The sequence below is a fragment of the Adiantum capillus-veneris genome, chromosome 27 (genome assembly GCF_014529385.1).
Source record: "Adiantum capillus-veneris isolate H3 chromosome 27, ASM1452938v2, whole genome shotgun sequence".
Classification (NCBI taxonomy): Eukaryota; Viridiplantae; Streptophyta; class Polypodiopsida; order Polypodiales; family Pteridaceae; genus Adiantum; species Adiantum capillus-veneris.
The window spans coordinates 28,628,972-28,645,871 of record NC_140957.1 but is presented as its reverse complement, the minus strand read 5'-3'; the positions used below and the strand labels follow the sequence as shown (position 1 = coordinate 28,645,871).

At 42.8% G+C, this 16,900-nt stretch overlaps 1 protein-coding gene across 1 annotated transcript in view; it reads left to right on the top strand.

Annotated features, from left to right (window-relative positions):
- The window catches only part of LOC147421696 (zinc finger (CCCH-type) family protein / D111/G-patch domain-containing protein), a 45,405-nt gene extending 38,014 nt beyond the window's left edge, over positions 1-7,391 (top strand). The window contains exons 3-4 of the mRNA XM_086503477.1: positions 6,076-6,136; positions 6,222-7,391. Of these exons, the coding sequence (XP_086359603.1) occupies positions 6,076-6,136; positions 6,222-7,237 (1,077 nt within the window). The 3' untranslated portion in view covers positions 7,238-7,391. The remainder of the gene's footprint in view (positions 1-6,075; positions 6,137-6,221) is intronic.
- Positions 7,392-16,900: the final 9,509 nt, after the last annotated feature.

The following is a 16,900-nucleotide window of genomic DNA, read 5'->3' as shown; positions in this document are numbered from 1 at the left end:
TGTCCTAAGAAAGAATCAAAGGAGAAAGCTAAAGACAAGCTAGAGAGTTACAAACTTGTAGTGGAGCAAACAAAGAAAGGAAAGACAAAGGCAGGAATGGGCTCAGATTTTGTGGGGCGACCTTAGATTAGAGGGACGAGAGCAACGAGCTCGGCAGGGCGTGGGGCAAAGTACGAGATCAGGCGGTCTTGATATGTAAGGATTCTAGGTACTAATCCTTAATTAAGTACTTAAACTCATGAGTAAGACTTAAGAAACTTGAACTGAACTCAGAAACAAGACTTAGAAGACTCTGTGTTGATTGATTGAATGTGTGATACAAGGGCTCCTTACATGGGAGACGAAGAGACATAAATGAAAAGACACGTCTCATGGTGAAGAGACGCGACTTTAGACGTAAAGACATCCTTTCGGCGAAGAGCTGCAACCATTGGGCGAAGAGTCGCACCCGTAGAGCGAAGGGGTGTGACCAGTCGTCGAAGGAGTGTGGCTTTTGGCGAAGAGAGACGTCCTTTGGGCGAAGGGGTGTGACCATCCAAGCGCAGGGGTCCTCCTTGGCATGGCACTTCGCGTACTGCAACTAGGAGTAGATGTATTGTTGTTAACATAGTCACAATCGTGACATTCCCTCCCTCTTTAAATAAACCCAGGGTAGTTGAAGAAACTCCGGGAGAAGGAAATGTAATGTTGTAGTGCTTCTGCATCCAAAGCTCTTCCTGTTAAGTCCCATGTCATGGCACTGTTATTGACCATGACTATTTTGCCAAACTGAAAACTGATCATATCTGCAACTTGATAAGTGTCTTTGTCAAAGTCATTTGTAATTTCGAGCTTTGTCCAAGAAAAAATTGAATCTGTATCTGCTTCGAGTGAAATTATTGGTAAACTGACTTGGGTTTTTTGTTGAGTGATGACCACTGGTTGGAAATTTGTAAGGTATTCCATTGGTTTGTTTGTAATAGTAAGATCCTCCTGAAGGGATGTCATAGACTGAGACAGAGTAGTGTTTGGAGGTATTTCCATCTGTAAAGGTTTATCTGTGAAACAAATTGTGTCCAACGACTCAGTTGGAGCGACTAAAGTCGTGCTGCAAGATTCTGTATTTGTTTTGTCCTTTGCACCACTGAAGGTAAGGACTGGTATCTTGAAGTTTGAAGAATTATCATTCACCATAGCGTCTGGTATCTGTGTAGAGAGAAAGATCCTCCTGAAGGGATGTCATAGACTGAGACAGAGTAGTGTTTGGAGGTATTTCTATATGTAAAGGTTTATCTGTGAAACAAATTGTGTCCAACGACTCAGTTGCAGCGACTAAAGTCGTGCTGCAAGATTCTGTATTTGTTTTGTCCTTTGCACCACTGAAGGTAAGGACTGGTATCTTGAAGTTTGAAGAATTATCATTCACCATAGCGTCTGGTATCTGTTTAGAGAGAAAGATCCTCCTAAAGGGATGTCATAGACTGAGACAGAGTAGTGTTTGGAGGTATTTCCATCTGTAAAGGTTTATCTGTGAAACAAATTGTGTCCAACGACTCAGTTGAAGCGACTAAAGTCGTGCTGCAAGATTCTGTATTTGTTTTGTCCTTTGCACCATTGAAGGTAAGGACTGGTATCTTGAAGTTTGAAGAATTATCATTCACCATAGCGTCTGGTATCTGTTTAGAGAGAAAGATCCTCCTGAAGGGATGTCATAGACTGAGACAGAGTAGTGTTTGGAGGTATTTCCATCTGTAAAGGTTTATCTGTGAAACAAATTGTGTCCAACGACTCAGTTGAAGCGACTAAAGTCGTGCTGCAAGATTCTGTATTTGTTTTGTCCTTTGCACCATTGAAGGTAAGGACTGGTATCTTGAAGTTTGAAGAATTATCATTCACCATAGCGTCTGGTATCTTATGAAGGTATATATAAAGATTTTATTCTGCAAGGGCGGTGACGAGGCGAATTTTCCTGCCTGGATCATGGCCAAAGAAGGGGTTATGTGCTTGTTGGTTGTCACATAAGAACTGGAATCTTCTGAATCTTCAGCTTTCTCAGCGGGTATTAAGGCTTCCAATTGACAAGGGGGAGGTTGAGGAAGTTGTTGCCTCTTAGACCTCTAAAGGATCCTCTTGCACAAGGAAAGGATCAATAAATCTGTAACTGTACCACCATCAGACAAGAAAGACTTAAATGTAGGGCATGGCTCGCAAGGGGGAACTTGTCCAACGTCGCGGCATTCATGACCGAGTAGTCAACTAAGGTCGGATATATGTGCCACTAAGTAAGCCCATCTTGATATTGTTGATGATCCTTTGGAAGCTTCATATTGCTGCTTTTGTTTTGCTGATGATTCGAACAAGAAGTTGATTCCTTAGAACTGTAGCATTTCCAAGAATATTCATGCTGAGACTTTTTTTGCTCGCACGAAGGTACTTTGTGTCTAGTTGTCTCTGATAAACCATGCTCTGGGTGAGAAATTTTGAGTTGCGAAGGCTTTGATTTGGGTGGTTCTTCCTGGTCGACCATTGAAGCGTCGGAAGAAGATGCCTGTATTGTCTGAGAAGCTGTTGAGTGACTCTGAGGAGAGGTTTGCGTTTGCATCTAATCCAAGCGAGTATGAATCGATACGAGGCTTGTTGAAATTGCTTCCATCTGCTTTGTGAGAACCGCTATGGGATCCTCGGGTAATATATTGTCGTCGCCATCTTGTGATCCAGTCATGCTGACTGCTTATAGAAAATAAATGATAACGTGAAATAAGTTCATGAACTGATACTTCGAGAGTAGTAACTCTTTTTGGAGTGGATTCTGGCTCTTGCCGAGGCTCAGGAACAGGAACGGGAACTGAAACCGGTTCAGGCAATGGAAGTGGTTCCGGAGCCGACAGAGGCAGAAGAGGATTTCATGGGAGAATCTCCATGGGTATCTCGTCTATGTATGAAAGAAACAAAACGGGCACATCAAAGGCTTCTGCATCCACGAGGAGTGTGAGGCCGGCACGCAATTACTGCAGCCAGGGTGCATATGAGAGGTAGCGCACCATCTGTGAATTCCAGCGTCACTTGCTGATTGACCCCTTGTTTTTTTTTTCCCGTTAAAAGAACGCTGCTGGTTGGAGAAAAAATGTGTGTAAATTTGGGGCAGGCCAAAAAACTTGGCTGGCCACTTTGGGGCTTAAATTGTTAGGTATTTTTTTTAATGACTTGAATAAGTTGCGCTGCTGTCTTGATGCGCAAAAGAGCGAAGCAGCGTAAAAAAAACACTCAACGAAGAGTTGCCAGCACAAAGGTCAAATTCAGCCAAGCGTCAAAAGCAGCCAGCGTTTCAGCATGCGTAGCAAACCAGCGCTGAATTCAGCCATAGACAGCGCTTGGAAAAAGGCACAATTATCTGGAGTCTCTCGGCGCGAGGAGTACCGCCAAGGTGAAGGGTTGCCTGGGAAGGGTGCTCACAGACGAAGAGGCATGCTAGCGAAAAGTCACAAGGGGCAGCCAGCGAAAGGCAAAGGGCAGCCAGCATGCAATTCAGCCCAGCAAAGCATGCGCCAAGGGTGCGAGCACGAAGGGGTACGCCATCGGGAAGGGGCGCGAACATGAAAGGTTCAATTCAGCCCTTTGGGTTGTGTGGGGAAGGGTGCCGCGAAGGGGCACATTGCCTTGGGAAAAGGTGCGAGCAAGGGAGAGTTGGGTGGCCTTTTGCCGGGTCAATGCCCTTTCGTATGAAAGGGTGCACGAAGTTCTCCGAGTATGCCGCGCACACACATCTTTGTTCTGTCTTTACTTATAGAATTGGAACAGAAAAAATTTCAAGTTACCTCATGCTCGTATGCACATGTGTACCACCTTTCTTCTGCTTCCATGCAACTCTTGGAAAGGGGGGAGAGGGTAGCGGCGAGGGTGAGAGGCTCACAACCTTCAGGTCCCGGGAAAATTTTTGCTCTTATACCACTGTAAGGATTCTAGGTACTAATCCTTAATTAAGTACTTAAACTCATGATTAAGACTTACGAAACTTGAACGAACTCAGAAACAAGACTTAGAAGACTCTGTGTTGATTGATTGAATGTGTGATACAAGGGCTCCTTATAAAGGAGACGAAGAGACATAAATGAAAAGACACGTCTCATGGTGAAGAGACGGGACTTTAGACGTAAAGACACATCCTTTCGGCGAAGAGTTGCAACCATTGGGCGAAGAGTCGCACCCATAGAGTGAAGGGGTGTGACCAATTGTCGAAGGAGTGTGGCTTTTGGCGAAGAGACACGTCCTTTGGGCGAAGGGGTTTGACCATCCAAGCGCAGGGGTCCTCCTTGGCATGGCACTTCGCGTACTGCAACTAGGAGTAGATGTATTGTTGTTAACATAGTCACAATCGTGACATGATATCCTTTGAAGGAGGAGCGAAAGCCAACTTCATTTCAGCGGAATTGGCGGATCGACTTCGAATAGCGCCCAAAGAGATGGGGCCATAGATGGCTGCGGTGTTAGTGGCACTTGGGCGTGATGTTGCCATCACATTTGCCATAGGCAAACTACGGTTGCATTGTGAGGTGTATCCAGGGAACAAAGACTTCTATATCATGCCACTTGAGAGGTGCGAAGTACTTTTAGGGATACCTTGGTACCACAAGAACCGTGTCATGGTCGATATTGGGGTAGAAAAGCAACATTGAAGAATGAGAAAGGCAAAGAAATCATCCTAGATGTAAAATTAAAGGGCAAGTTCGTCTCACTTGTATCAGCTTTAGCCCTTTCTAAAATAATGAAATCCAGTCTTTTTGTTTACTCCATTCTTTTTTTTTCCCGACACACCAGAGGGCCTACAGGGGGAGGTGCTTACCCCTTCCAAATATTATCCATGATACAGGGTCGGGCAAGGGCCGCGTACCATCGGGCAAGAGCCACGTGTAGGCATCACCATGACCACCTAATTGATGCACAATGTGTTGGGAACGACGAAGAGAACTCGTAGCTAGGAACCTCCTCCTCGGGTGACCTACCCCAGGAGGAGGATGCACTCGAGTGTCCAAGGGCAAGAGCCCTAGCAACGTGAACACCACGTGAGCACAAGGTGTCCCTCTAGAGTGTGACCAACAGGGGATTTGAACCCACAACCCGTAGGTTGAGTGGTCAAAGCCTTACCGTTAGACCAACTCTTTGGGGACTTGTTTACTCCATTCTTTGAGAGACGGAGGAACATAAATATTCAAATTTGTTAAGAGTTTGAAACAGAACTTCAAGAAATTTTGCTAGCTCAAGCCGATTGTTTCTTTGAGGGTTTGCCTTGGGAACTACCTCGTGAGAGAGACCTAAAGATCATGCGATTGATTTGATTCCCAGGCTACATGCTGGTGATACCGGATTGGGTAACAACACTTTTCAAACACGTGTATAGGCCATTTAAGGTTCTGATTGAGAAAAACCTAATCTAATGGACGTGTCCAGATATGCAAGTTTTGTGAACAGGCTCACACTGTTTGGTTGTTGAAGTAGGTAAATAGCATGTCCACGTGGCGCACAGAGCGAGTGTGCTTGTGACACTGTAATTCTAATGTATTTAGCATTTATGGATGTAGTTTTTGTACATATTTTGTGGGTAAAATCCTTTTCAAGGGGATAGCAAAAGCAATTTTCTGGTTACATGGGCTTCTAATTTTATTCAACGTTTACACACCTGGAATTCATGCATTGTAGTTAATCTGTTTTCATAGGCAAGTTTCTGAAATTGCTTCGTCAAACAAAAGGCATTGCTTAGTGTCTCTTCCATATGACATGAACCTCAAAATACGAAGTGACAGTGAAAGTTTATCACGTTTTGTGTCAAAAGGGCCTAGCTGCATTAATATACTGCCACCTCTCTTCATGGGTTTTTAACTGGACAAAACGCTTTATAGCTGAGTCTTGGGGTAGTTTATAAACAACGGCAAAGCCGTTGCTTGAAAGTTTGAATGATCGCTTTCCAGAAAAAATTGTCTAATGGCAAGAAGGCCAACTGCATGAAGAATTTTGCAGGGTTGAGATGGGAATAAATGGGCTTATGTATGTGGCAGGTACTAAACCTTCATTCTGGACTAACTTGAAGCTATAAAAGTGCAGATGTGTAAATTCTACATGCAGCAGCGATGTCGCTTTGGAGAAAGCTGCCGCATGTCACATGGTACGGTTCTTTCTGGTTGCTCATGGCAATAATTTTGATAATTGAGTGTTTATGATAGCTGAGCTGTTCTTTTGACCTGCAACAGGTATTCTGGTGCGGCTCGATGCTTTGAAAAAGTTTGATTTGTTGAAGTGGCTGCAGCCATGTGCGGGATCTGCAGTACTGGCTTGCGCTGCTGTAAATGGTGAAGGCTTATGGAGGCAAGCAGAACTGGAATCATGGAATGAGTCCCTCCAGTGTGGAACTGCAGTTTTTATACATGATGGAAGCCGTTTGGATGTTGGGATAGACAACCTATCGCTTTCAGAGTGTGCGCAAGATAGTGACGAAGGAAATACTAGCTCTGAAGAGGATGATGAGGAATTCGAAGATGAGACCGACTACAGTTTCTTGGGCTTGGGAGTGTTGGGCACGGCAGAAACTGGCCCTCAGCTGGATACCCGGATCTTTGCGAATTGGGAGAAGCATACTCGTGGCGTGGCCTCCAAAATGATGGCCAACATGGGGTATAGAGAAGGGATGGGGCTTGGTAAAACAGGACAAGGAATAGTTCTTCCCCTTCAGGTTAGGGTTTTACCTAAGTATCAATCACTTGACTTCATTAGCAAGGGAGATAATGTTGACCAAGAGAAGGGCAAGAAGAAGAAGAAGAAGAGCCGCGGAGGGAAGAGGAAGCGTGATAAGAAACTAGCTGATGCTGCCCGTGCTGCAAAATCTGAAGAAAGTAAGCGTCCAGATGTGTTTGGTTTCATCAATAACCAGCTGGCTGGGCAGGTAGGCCTCGAGGGCGAGGAAAGGGAATCTACTACAAGCGTTGAAAGCGATAAAATGAAAAGCGGGAGGCAGGTGAAAGCCAGAACACACAGAGAGGACAGAAAATCACTGATGGTACAAGCAGATGAGATCGCAGAGCTTCAAAGTAAAGTAGAAAAGCTTGAAGAGATGGCATTGCGTAATCGCAAAGATAAAGCTTTTCATGAAGCCATATCTCGAAAGCTGCAGGAGGCTCGGAAGGATCTGCTTACGGCCGAGAGGACTCATGCATCCACGAGTCTAGCAGTGCAGAGTAAAGAGAAAGAGAAGAGGTGGCTGAAATTTTGACCTGAGCTAACGTTTTACTCAGCAACAGGAGCTCTAGCTTTTTGTATAACACCAAAATTTTCTGTATTGCCACATTTTTTGGAGGTATCTCTCTGTTCAAAGATGGCTCCTTTATGAAAAACATTATTGTATGAAAATCTGATTGCAGGTATAATTTGTCAATGTTCACGGAATAGGTAAATTTTGACAGTGCTGCAAGTTTGGGTGTCCACGTATATTGTGCACATGGGTATAAAGGCAACCTTTTGTAAACGAGTCTATATTTGTCAGTGTGTGGTGTTCCTAACACAGTTTAGCTCCTTTCATGCTCTGCCAAAGGTGCCCCCCACACCACTTTGTTTCTTTGTTTTTTTTTCCCTTCTGGGGTTTGGTCGGAGTAGACTTGAGCTCATCTCCGTGGTGCTCGAGTTGAAGAGGAGAAAGTTAGCAAGCGATGACTAGCATGCATGTGGCTTGCAAGAAATACCCTTGGACATTGAATCATTAGTAATCTAGAACAAGGTGACAAAAGGCCTACTTCCATTCAGGCACTGAGCCTATTGTTCCACTAGAATTCATGATTCCCAATTTGAGAATGGTTGTAGAGTATGATGTGGATGTCTCTCAATTTGAAAGAGAGACTTGGACAAACAGAGAGCTATCTCTAGGAGCAAGAACTTGTCCAGTTCAGCAGCATTGCCACTCATGTTGGGTGAGAGGATCATAAGAGTTGGAAGTCTTAGTCTAATATAAGATTTAGAGAGAGGAGATAATGCAGCTAGTCCATATAAGCAAGATTGGTGAAATCTCTTTGACAAAAACCTTCGGCTCGAATGAGTCCTTTTGCTGCTTTTACAAGTGATGAAATTGATACATTTAGTCTTCAACACCTCAACCTGATCTTTACATAACGGACTTTGGGTTTTCTTGGTTCATTTTGTGTATGCTTGTAGTAGGTATGGTCACATGCATTAGGTACTCACACACTGCTTACTATACACATGCATATAAACTTATGGGCTCAACTATTAAGCTTGTTTCCCCTTTTAGGCCTTTTGCCGTTATCAACCTTTTTCCGAAAGAAAATGGAGTGTAGCACTAAGAAACATTTAGGAGAGTCTTAGCATTTTTTTAACTTTTTGGGTGAGGGGGGGGGGGGGGGGGGGGATTCTCTGCCAATGTCTCTCAATTTTGATTCACATACAAAACAAAGTTGAAATGGAAGTCATGAGGTCCTTAAATGAAAGGACCCATACAAACTAAACAAAGGCAATCAAGAATTTGTACAAGTTTCTCCCTCTCCTCTATGGCTTGGTTCAACATGCCAAATAAGGTATCAATCTCTTCTTAAAAGGCCAAATCCTACATTAAAGAGAGAACATAAAGGCAGTCATAAACCTTGGATTGACACAAGTATGAGAATAATAGAAGGTTCTATTTCAATTTAAGTTCACAATCAAATTCACAAGTAGTTCACTAATGGATTGAATGTCTTACTAAGTTATGGTTGCTATGGCTTTTCATAAGAATATGAGCTGCATCAAATCTACATGCACTAAGGAATGAAAAAAAGACATTTTGCTAACAAAAAGGTCAAACTTTATGTTCTCCAAAACCTAATATCTTCAAACATAATAATGTATGTTGCCAAACAAAAGCTCTCATATTAACTTTTCTCAATTCAAAGATACATTGTTGAGCAGTTAAATTGTTTTTAATTCTCTTTTACAACTATCTAATGACTTGATAGTCAATACCTTCCAACTCACTTATCATGTGTCGACAATCTAGTGGTGAACAAAGATTAGATGAGCTTTCTTATGCACTAGATTACATGGTACATGTAAAGGAGTAGTATGTGGAGTTTGTCATGTGTGTCCTACAAATACTTGGAACACATATGAAGAGTCCATTTATATTGATATGTGATGTTGCAATAAAGGGATTATCGTTAAAAGTCCCAAATGTGAAGCACATTACCTTGCCTATACTATAACCGATGCTTAATTGAGTCCGAAGTTGTATCCAATTTAGCCAAATTGTTATGATTAGTTACCTTTGGTCAACCATAGTTGTGTTATAAGATAGAGGCAATGTAAGGTGTGAGCTTTGTCCTAGAGACACTAGAGTGTGAGTCAAGGAGAGAAAAGGTGGAATTATCCCACATGTATTGGTGCAAGGATGTAGAGCTACTTAAATCTCATTTCATGAATGAATAAACCAAGTCTATTTTGCATTACATCTCTCTTGTTTATGGTGAGCTTATGATGGCTTAGCAACAACTCAAGATTGTGTTTATGAGTCCAAGTTGATTGATTTTGGAACCTAATTCGCTTGAGTGATAATCTAGCAACACACACTCGAAGAACATTATTTCTACATTGCATTTGTTTTTCCAATAAAGCCTGATTGCACAACAAAAAGGGGAAAGAAGCACTTGTTCGAGGGGAAGATACGAAGACAAAGACCATGAAGCAGTTAAGAAAAAGCAAAATTGCTCTTGGATTAGAGCAAAGCAGACATTTTTTAGGATTTTTCTCTTGGATTAGAGCGTTGTTTTTTGCTCCTAATTGTTGTGTGGCTCCTGGATTGGAGTGTTATGCTGTTTGTCTCCTGGATTGGGGATATATGTTGTCTGTGCTCCTGGATTGGAGTGTTGTCTTTCTACGCCAAGTTGTAACCGAAAGTTCAAGGGTCATCCTGTGTGGATACTATGTGTCATCCTTAGTGGATAAAGAATCTTCCATGTATTCTTCATAGTTCAAACATCAAGGGGAGGATTGTAAGGTGTGAGCTTTGTCCTACAGTCACTAGAGTGTGAGTCAAAGAGAGAAAATGTGGAACTACACATGTATTGGTGCAAGGCTGTAGAGTTACTTAAAGCTCATTTCATGAACGAATAAACCAAATCTATTTTGCATTACATCTCTCTTGTTTATGGTGAGCTTGTGATGACTTAGCAACAACTCAAGATTGTGTTTATGAGTCCGAGTTAATTGATCTTGGAACCTAATTCTCTTGAGTGGTGATAATCTAGCTAACACACACTCACTTGTGTCCACGATGTTTCTCTTTCATCCACCCTAGCTAGCACGATCCCATTCTTATCAGGCAATGGAGGTCTATGGAAAAAATAATGCTATGGTGGACTACATGTGTGTCAATCTGCATATTTGAACATCAGAGCTTCCATTCACTTGCTGGGGAGGAGTTTCATGGATTGATGGGTTTATTGTTAGGTGTGTGCCACCCCCCCTGCACGCGTGCGCGCGCACGCACACACACACACACACACACACATGTGAAATTACATTGGTGAACTTCTTTTAGATCTTCTCTTAATGCTATTATTGATGTGTAAGATAATTTAGAAAAGATTTGCATGCCTTAAGCAAAATTGCTTTGTCATTGCCAGCTATGCTTTACCAAATACCTTTGAAAGCTTTCTCAACAACTCAATGACTCTTACAAGGTTTCTTAGAAACAAAAGAATGTTTTTTCATGTTCGGAACTTTCCCAAATATAGAAGGGTTTTAGAGCAAGCAAAAGATTATATGCTAAGCCACTTACCTTTGGATTCACATTTTTCACTTAAGACTATAGCAACTGAGCATGTGTCATTGGTATTTGAAAATATACATATAATTCCACAATTTTATCATTTTTAAGGTAAGTATGGCCAACATATTACAAACCAGGTTTATTGTAGTCCAACATATGAAATTTGAAACTTTAAAGTTTGAATTTGTAGGTGAGGAAACCTACAAAATTTAGAAAAACTTAGTGTAAAAACCTTTAAATAGTCAATTTACCTTTAAATACCACGTGTAGGTTTTGCAAGTTTTTAGAAAAAAGTTTATTTCAAGCAGTGAGATTCCCCCTATATGTTACAACATGCTTGTGCGGATGAAGTGGTGAAGGCACATGGCTTGTTTTGGGGAGCGGGTGTATTCATGACCCAATAAAGACACTCAATTCTTGGTTTTTCCGTGTCAAATGAGGGCCGTAGATCCCCTTGTTTCCCCATCATAAATGAGAGGTGTCACCTAATAGCGTGCCACTCTTGGAAGGTAGTACACTTAATAGCGTGCACCCTTGCAAGCCCTAACTACGTGCATTCCTTGTTTTAGATGTAAGACCATGGGGTCATGAAGCCAAAAATGCTAATTTTGGAATAAGACTAATCTCGGATCCTGAGATTGTTGGGGTATAAAGCCCAATGTGATCGCCCAGGTAAGTGGGCGGGCCGCCAGGTATGTACACATATTCTTTTGTAAAAACCTAATAAGAACTCACTATGCTCTACACATTACAGTAGAGCGAGTTCACCATATCGTCGTGCTCTTCTTCTCGCACTCTCTCTCGTGTCGCACTTCCGCTCGTACTCCTTCAACTGGTATCAGAGCTCAGATCGAGGCTCGGGGCAGCACTGCAGGAGGCTAGAGTCACCAACTTCAGATTGGAGTGAAATTCGACAGGCGAAGACATGGCCCCAAATCTCGTGGGTAAGCCCAAAGGGCTTGGTGTTGTCAGAATTCCATTCTGAGGTCATCTCGGCCACCGTTCGGCTTCGACAAAGGTCTGCGCAGGCCATTTTCGACTACGTGGTCTCAGCGGGTGCAGATCTGACTCTGCAAATTTAGGGTTTTCGGCCTACGACTGCAAGTGCTGAGGATATCGACACTCCCAGAGTGTTGATTTGTGGCTGTCTACACATCGAAGGACGGCTCACAGTTCTTGGAGGCGTGTCACATACGACACGAGCGTATCTACACACAGACTGTAGGCGACATCCACTAGTTCATCAGGTAGCTTGTGTTTGCTGCTTGATATTCCAGATTTCATCCTGACATTGCAGGTACTTCCACATGGGATGTATTGTCAGAGATGATGTATGTCTGTTGAGGGTTTGCTGGCTGTGAGTCACGCAGCAAACAACCGCCACAACGGTTACAACATACAGTGGGAAATTTGTGGATGTATGACTTTGTGGGAAGTCTATGTACTGTCAGATTTACTGCAGCCTTTGTTGAGGGTCGAGTGAGGTTTTATTGAGCTGGGGGATTCTCGAATGTTGAGATCCTTTCGGTGATACAAGTCTTGGAGCGATCCCTCGAGCACCCTTAGATAGGCAGCTAGGATGTATTGACTGTGAGTTAGACAGTTGGGATTGAATCTTTGCTTTACTGCCGTTGAGGCATTGTCGCAGTCTATGCTTACAGGACAGTGACAGGACAGGACAGTCAGAGACAGTACATGTGTAGGACAGGTTTACCCACAGCTTAGATTGGAGTGAGATTTGACAGGCGAAGACACGGCCCCAATTCTTGTGGGCGAGCCCCAAGGGCTCGGAGTTCTCATAATTTCATTCTCAGGTCATCTCGGCCACTGTTCGGCTTCGACAAAGATCTGCGCAGGCCATTTTCGACTACGTGGTCTTGGCCGGTGCAGATCCGACTCTGCAAATTTAGGGTTCGGCCTACGACTGTAAGTGATGAGGATATCTGCACTTCCAGAGTGCTGATTTGTGGCTATCTACACAACGAAGGACAGCTTACAGTTCTTGGAGGCGTGTCACATACGACACGGGCGCACCTACACACAGACTGTAGGCGACATCCACCAGTTCATCAGGTAGCTTATGTTTGCTGCTTGATATTCCAGATTTCATCCTGACATTGCATGTATTTCCACATGGGATGTATTGTCAGAGATGATGTATGTCTGTTGAGCGTTTGCTGGCTGTGAGTCACGCAACAAACAACCGCCGCAACGGTTACAACATACAGTGAGAAATTTGTGGATGTATGACTTTGTGGGAAGTCTATGTACTGTCAGATTTACTGCAGCCTTTGTTGAGGGTCGAGTGAGGTTTTATTGAGCTGGGGTATTCTCGAATGTTGAGATACAAGTCTTGGAGCGATCCCTCGAGCACCCTTAGATAGGCAGCTAGGATGTATTGACTGTGAGTTAGCCAGTTGGGATTGCATCTTTGCTTTACTGCCGTTGAGGCATTGTCGTAGTCTATGCTTACAGGACAGTGACAGGACAGTCAGAGACAGTACATCTGCAGGACAGGTTTACCCACAGCTTACAGTGTCAGAGAGACAGTGGTTTTTTGAGCTGTTTTTTGGTCTGTTTTTAGTACACCAGAGCCATTTTACAAAGGAGACTCTGCCAAAATTTCTGCAGAATGTGAAGCTTTCTTGGTTCAGAGGACATTTGACAGGTTGATATTGGTTCAGAGGACAGTTTACAGGGGAAACTGTGTCGAATTTTTCCCAAGAAAGTAAACTACTGTGAAGCGTAGTTATGGCTGGATCACAGGACACTGCTCTTTACAATATCAAGAAGCTGGATGGAACTAATTTCCCATTGTGGAAGAAGCAGATTTGGCACGTGTTGGTACAAAAGAAGCAGATAAAACCTATAAAGCTCAAGGGGATAAAGCCAAAAGATATGGACGAAGATGAATGGAGCGAAATGGATGAATTGGCACTTTCTACCATTATGCTGACTTTGGAAGAAAGCGTTTACTTCAATGTAGCAGACGAGATGTCGGCTTATCAAGCATGGACAAAGCTGAGTGATCTTTATGAGAAGCAGAGTGCAGCTTCACAGGTATACTGGCTTAAGAAGCTTGTTGACTTGAAGATGAAAGAAAGGACCCCTATGTCTAATCATTTGAATGAATTCAACACCATCTACAGTCAGTTGTCAGCTCAAGGTGTCAAGTTTGATGAACCTGTTAGAGCTATGTTCCTGTTGATTACATTGCCGGAAAGTTGGGACACTTTTCGTACAGCTTTGAGTAATTCTGCACCTCCAGATGGTTTGACCATAGCAGGTGTAGAAGGCAGTCTGCTTACTGAAGAAACCAACAGAAAGACAATGGACATAGGCAAAGGAACAACCTTAGTTGTCAGGGGAAGGACCAAAGACAAGTACAAAGGTGGAAAGAGGGACCAGTCTCGTAGCAAGTCCCCAGTGCTAAAGGCAAGAGTGACATAGAATGCTACCATTGTGGCAAAAAGGGTCACATGAAAAGAGATTGCAGAGAATGGAAAGCAGAAAAAGGCAAAGAGAAAGCAGAAGACCATGGTGAGAAGAACAAGTCCTCAGTGAAGATTCAAGAAATAAATGTGACAAACACTGTTGCAGAGGATGACAATCTAGTGTCAAGAGATATCTACTTCTTGAAAAATACAATGGACTCAGCTCTTCTTACAGCATCTGATGGAAATGCACTGAGTGACTGGATTATAGACTCAGGGGCATCACTTCATGTGTCTCCAAACAAGGAGTGGTTTACCTCTTATGTGACCACTAAAGATCATGTTCGGCTACGCAATGGGCAGACATGTGAGATCTTAGGTGTTGGAGATGTTCAATTGAAGTTTCAGAATGGCTCTTGTTTCACGCTGAAGAATGTGAGACATGTTCCCGCAATTACAAAGAGCTTGATCAGCACAGGTTTACTTGATGATGCTGGCTACGTCACCACTTTTGGACAGAACATGTGGAAGATATCCAAGGGTTCTATGACAATAGCACATGGAGTAAAGTCTGGAGGACTTTACATGATTTATGTATCAAATGTCTCTAAAAATGTAATCAATGTAATCGAGCAGCCGAACGTTTCTTTGTGGCATAGCCGGTTAGGACATATGTCCAAGAAGGGAATGGAAATCTTGTCTCGTTCTGGTTATTTGCCTGGCTTGTCATTTAATGATTTTGAATTCTGTGAACATTGTCTGTATGGTAAGCAAACACAGCAGCCACATAAGCATAGAAGAAGTAGAAGAGATACACAGTTGGCACTTGTTCATAGTGATTTGTGTAGACCTATGCCTAACCTATCTCTAGGGGGAGCTTCTTACTTTATGAAATTTATAGATGATTACTCGAGAAAAGTATGGGTTTAATTTCTCAAGCACAAGGATGAAGCGTTTAGTGTTTTCAAAACGTTTGTGACACTTGTGGAGAATCAGAGTGGCAAGAAGCTTAAATGCTTACGCACTGACAATGGTGGAGAGTATGTTTCAAAGGCCTTTCAGGACTTTTGTGAGTCAAAAGGTATAAAACGTGAACTTACTGCTCCTTACAATCCTCCTCAAAATGGTGTTGCTGAGAGGATGAATAGGACCATACAAGAGAAGGTCAGAAGTATGTTGTCTAATGCACAACTGCCAAATGGGTTTTGGGCTGAAGCTGTATCAACAGCTGTTCATCTTATAAATAGATCTCCTAGCAAGGTTTTGCAGAAGGATTCAGTGGCAGAGATGGTATGGTCAGGAAAAATGCCCTCATACAAGCATCTCAGAGTCTTTGGCTGTGAGGCATATACTCATGTTCCAAAGGAATTTAGGAACAAACTTGAGCCAAAGAGTAGAAAGTGCATCTTTCTAGGCTATGGTAATTCTGGTGAGATGGGGTACAGACTTTGGGATCCCGAATCCAGAAAGGTTATCCGCAGCAATGCTGTTCACTTTAATGAAGCCAAATATCATTCTAAACCAGAGAGGGTTGAGGAGATTACAAGAGTTGTCTTCCAAGAAGATGGACCTGCACGTGCAAGACAAAATGTCAGGGCTCAAGAGGAGCAAGGACAGGATAGAGTGGAACCATAGGTTGTGGCTGAGCCTGAGCCACCTATTGTGCGTAGATCTGGACGTATCACGCGACCTCCTGATAGGTTTGTTCCATCTATGAACTATGTCATGTTGACTGATTGCAATGAGTCTTCATGTTATAAGGAAGCAGTGCAAATGAAGGACTCCGGGAATTGGCAATTGGCCATGCAGTCAGAGATGATAGCTCTGCATAAAAACCAGACATGGAAGCTAGTTAAATTACCACAGGGCAAAAAGGCTCTACCTTGTAAATGGGTTTACAGGTATAAGATCACCGTTCATGATAGTCAGCCAAAGTACAAAGCAAGGCTTGTTGCCAAGGGCTTTAAGCAAGAACAAGGCATTGACTTTGATGAAGTCTTCTCTCCGGTGGTCAAGATGACTACATTGAGATGCTTTCTTGCATTGGTTGCCATATTAGATTTGGTGTTGCACCAAATGGATGTCAAGACAACGTTCTTGCATGGTGATTTAGATGTGGAAATTTACATGCAGCAGCCAGAAGGGTTTGTTGAGAAAGGCAAGGAAGATTTGGTATGCTAGTTGTTAAAGAGTCTTTATGGCTTAAAACAATCACCGAGGGCATGGTACCATAAGTTCCACAAGTTTATGCTTTCTCAAGGCTACAAACGTAGTGAGTTCGATCACTGTCTATATACAAAGAAGGCTAAGGATGGCAGTTGGCTGATCCTTATTTTGTATGTGGATGACATGTTGATTGCTGGCAAGCACTTGGAAGAAATTTCAGCTTTGAAGTCAAAGATGGCAAAATCATTTGACATGAAAGACATGGGTGAGGCAAGTCATATACTTGGTATGCGCATTGAGAGAGATAGATCAAAGAAGTTGATTTGGTTATCTCTAACAGAGTATATTGACAAGGTTTTGCAACGTTTCAATATGGAGAAGGGAAAGGCATTGAGTGTTCCATTGCCATCATATGTGAAACTTAGCAAACAAGATTGTCCTGTGTCTGAGGAAGAACATGCTGAAATGGATAAGATTCCATATGCGTCTGCAGTGGGTAGTTTGATGTATGCAATGATTGCTA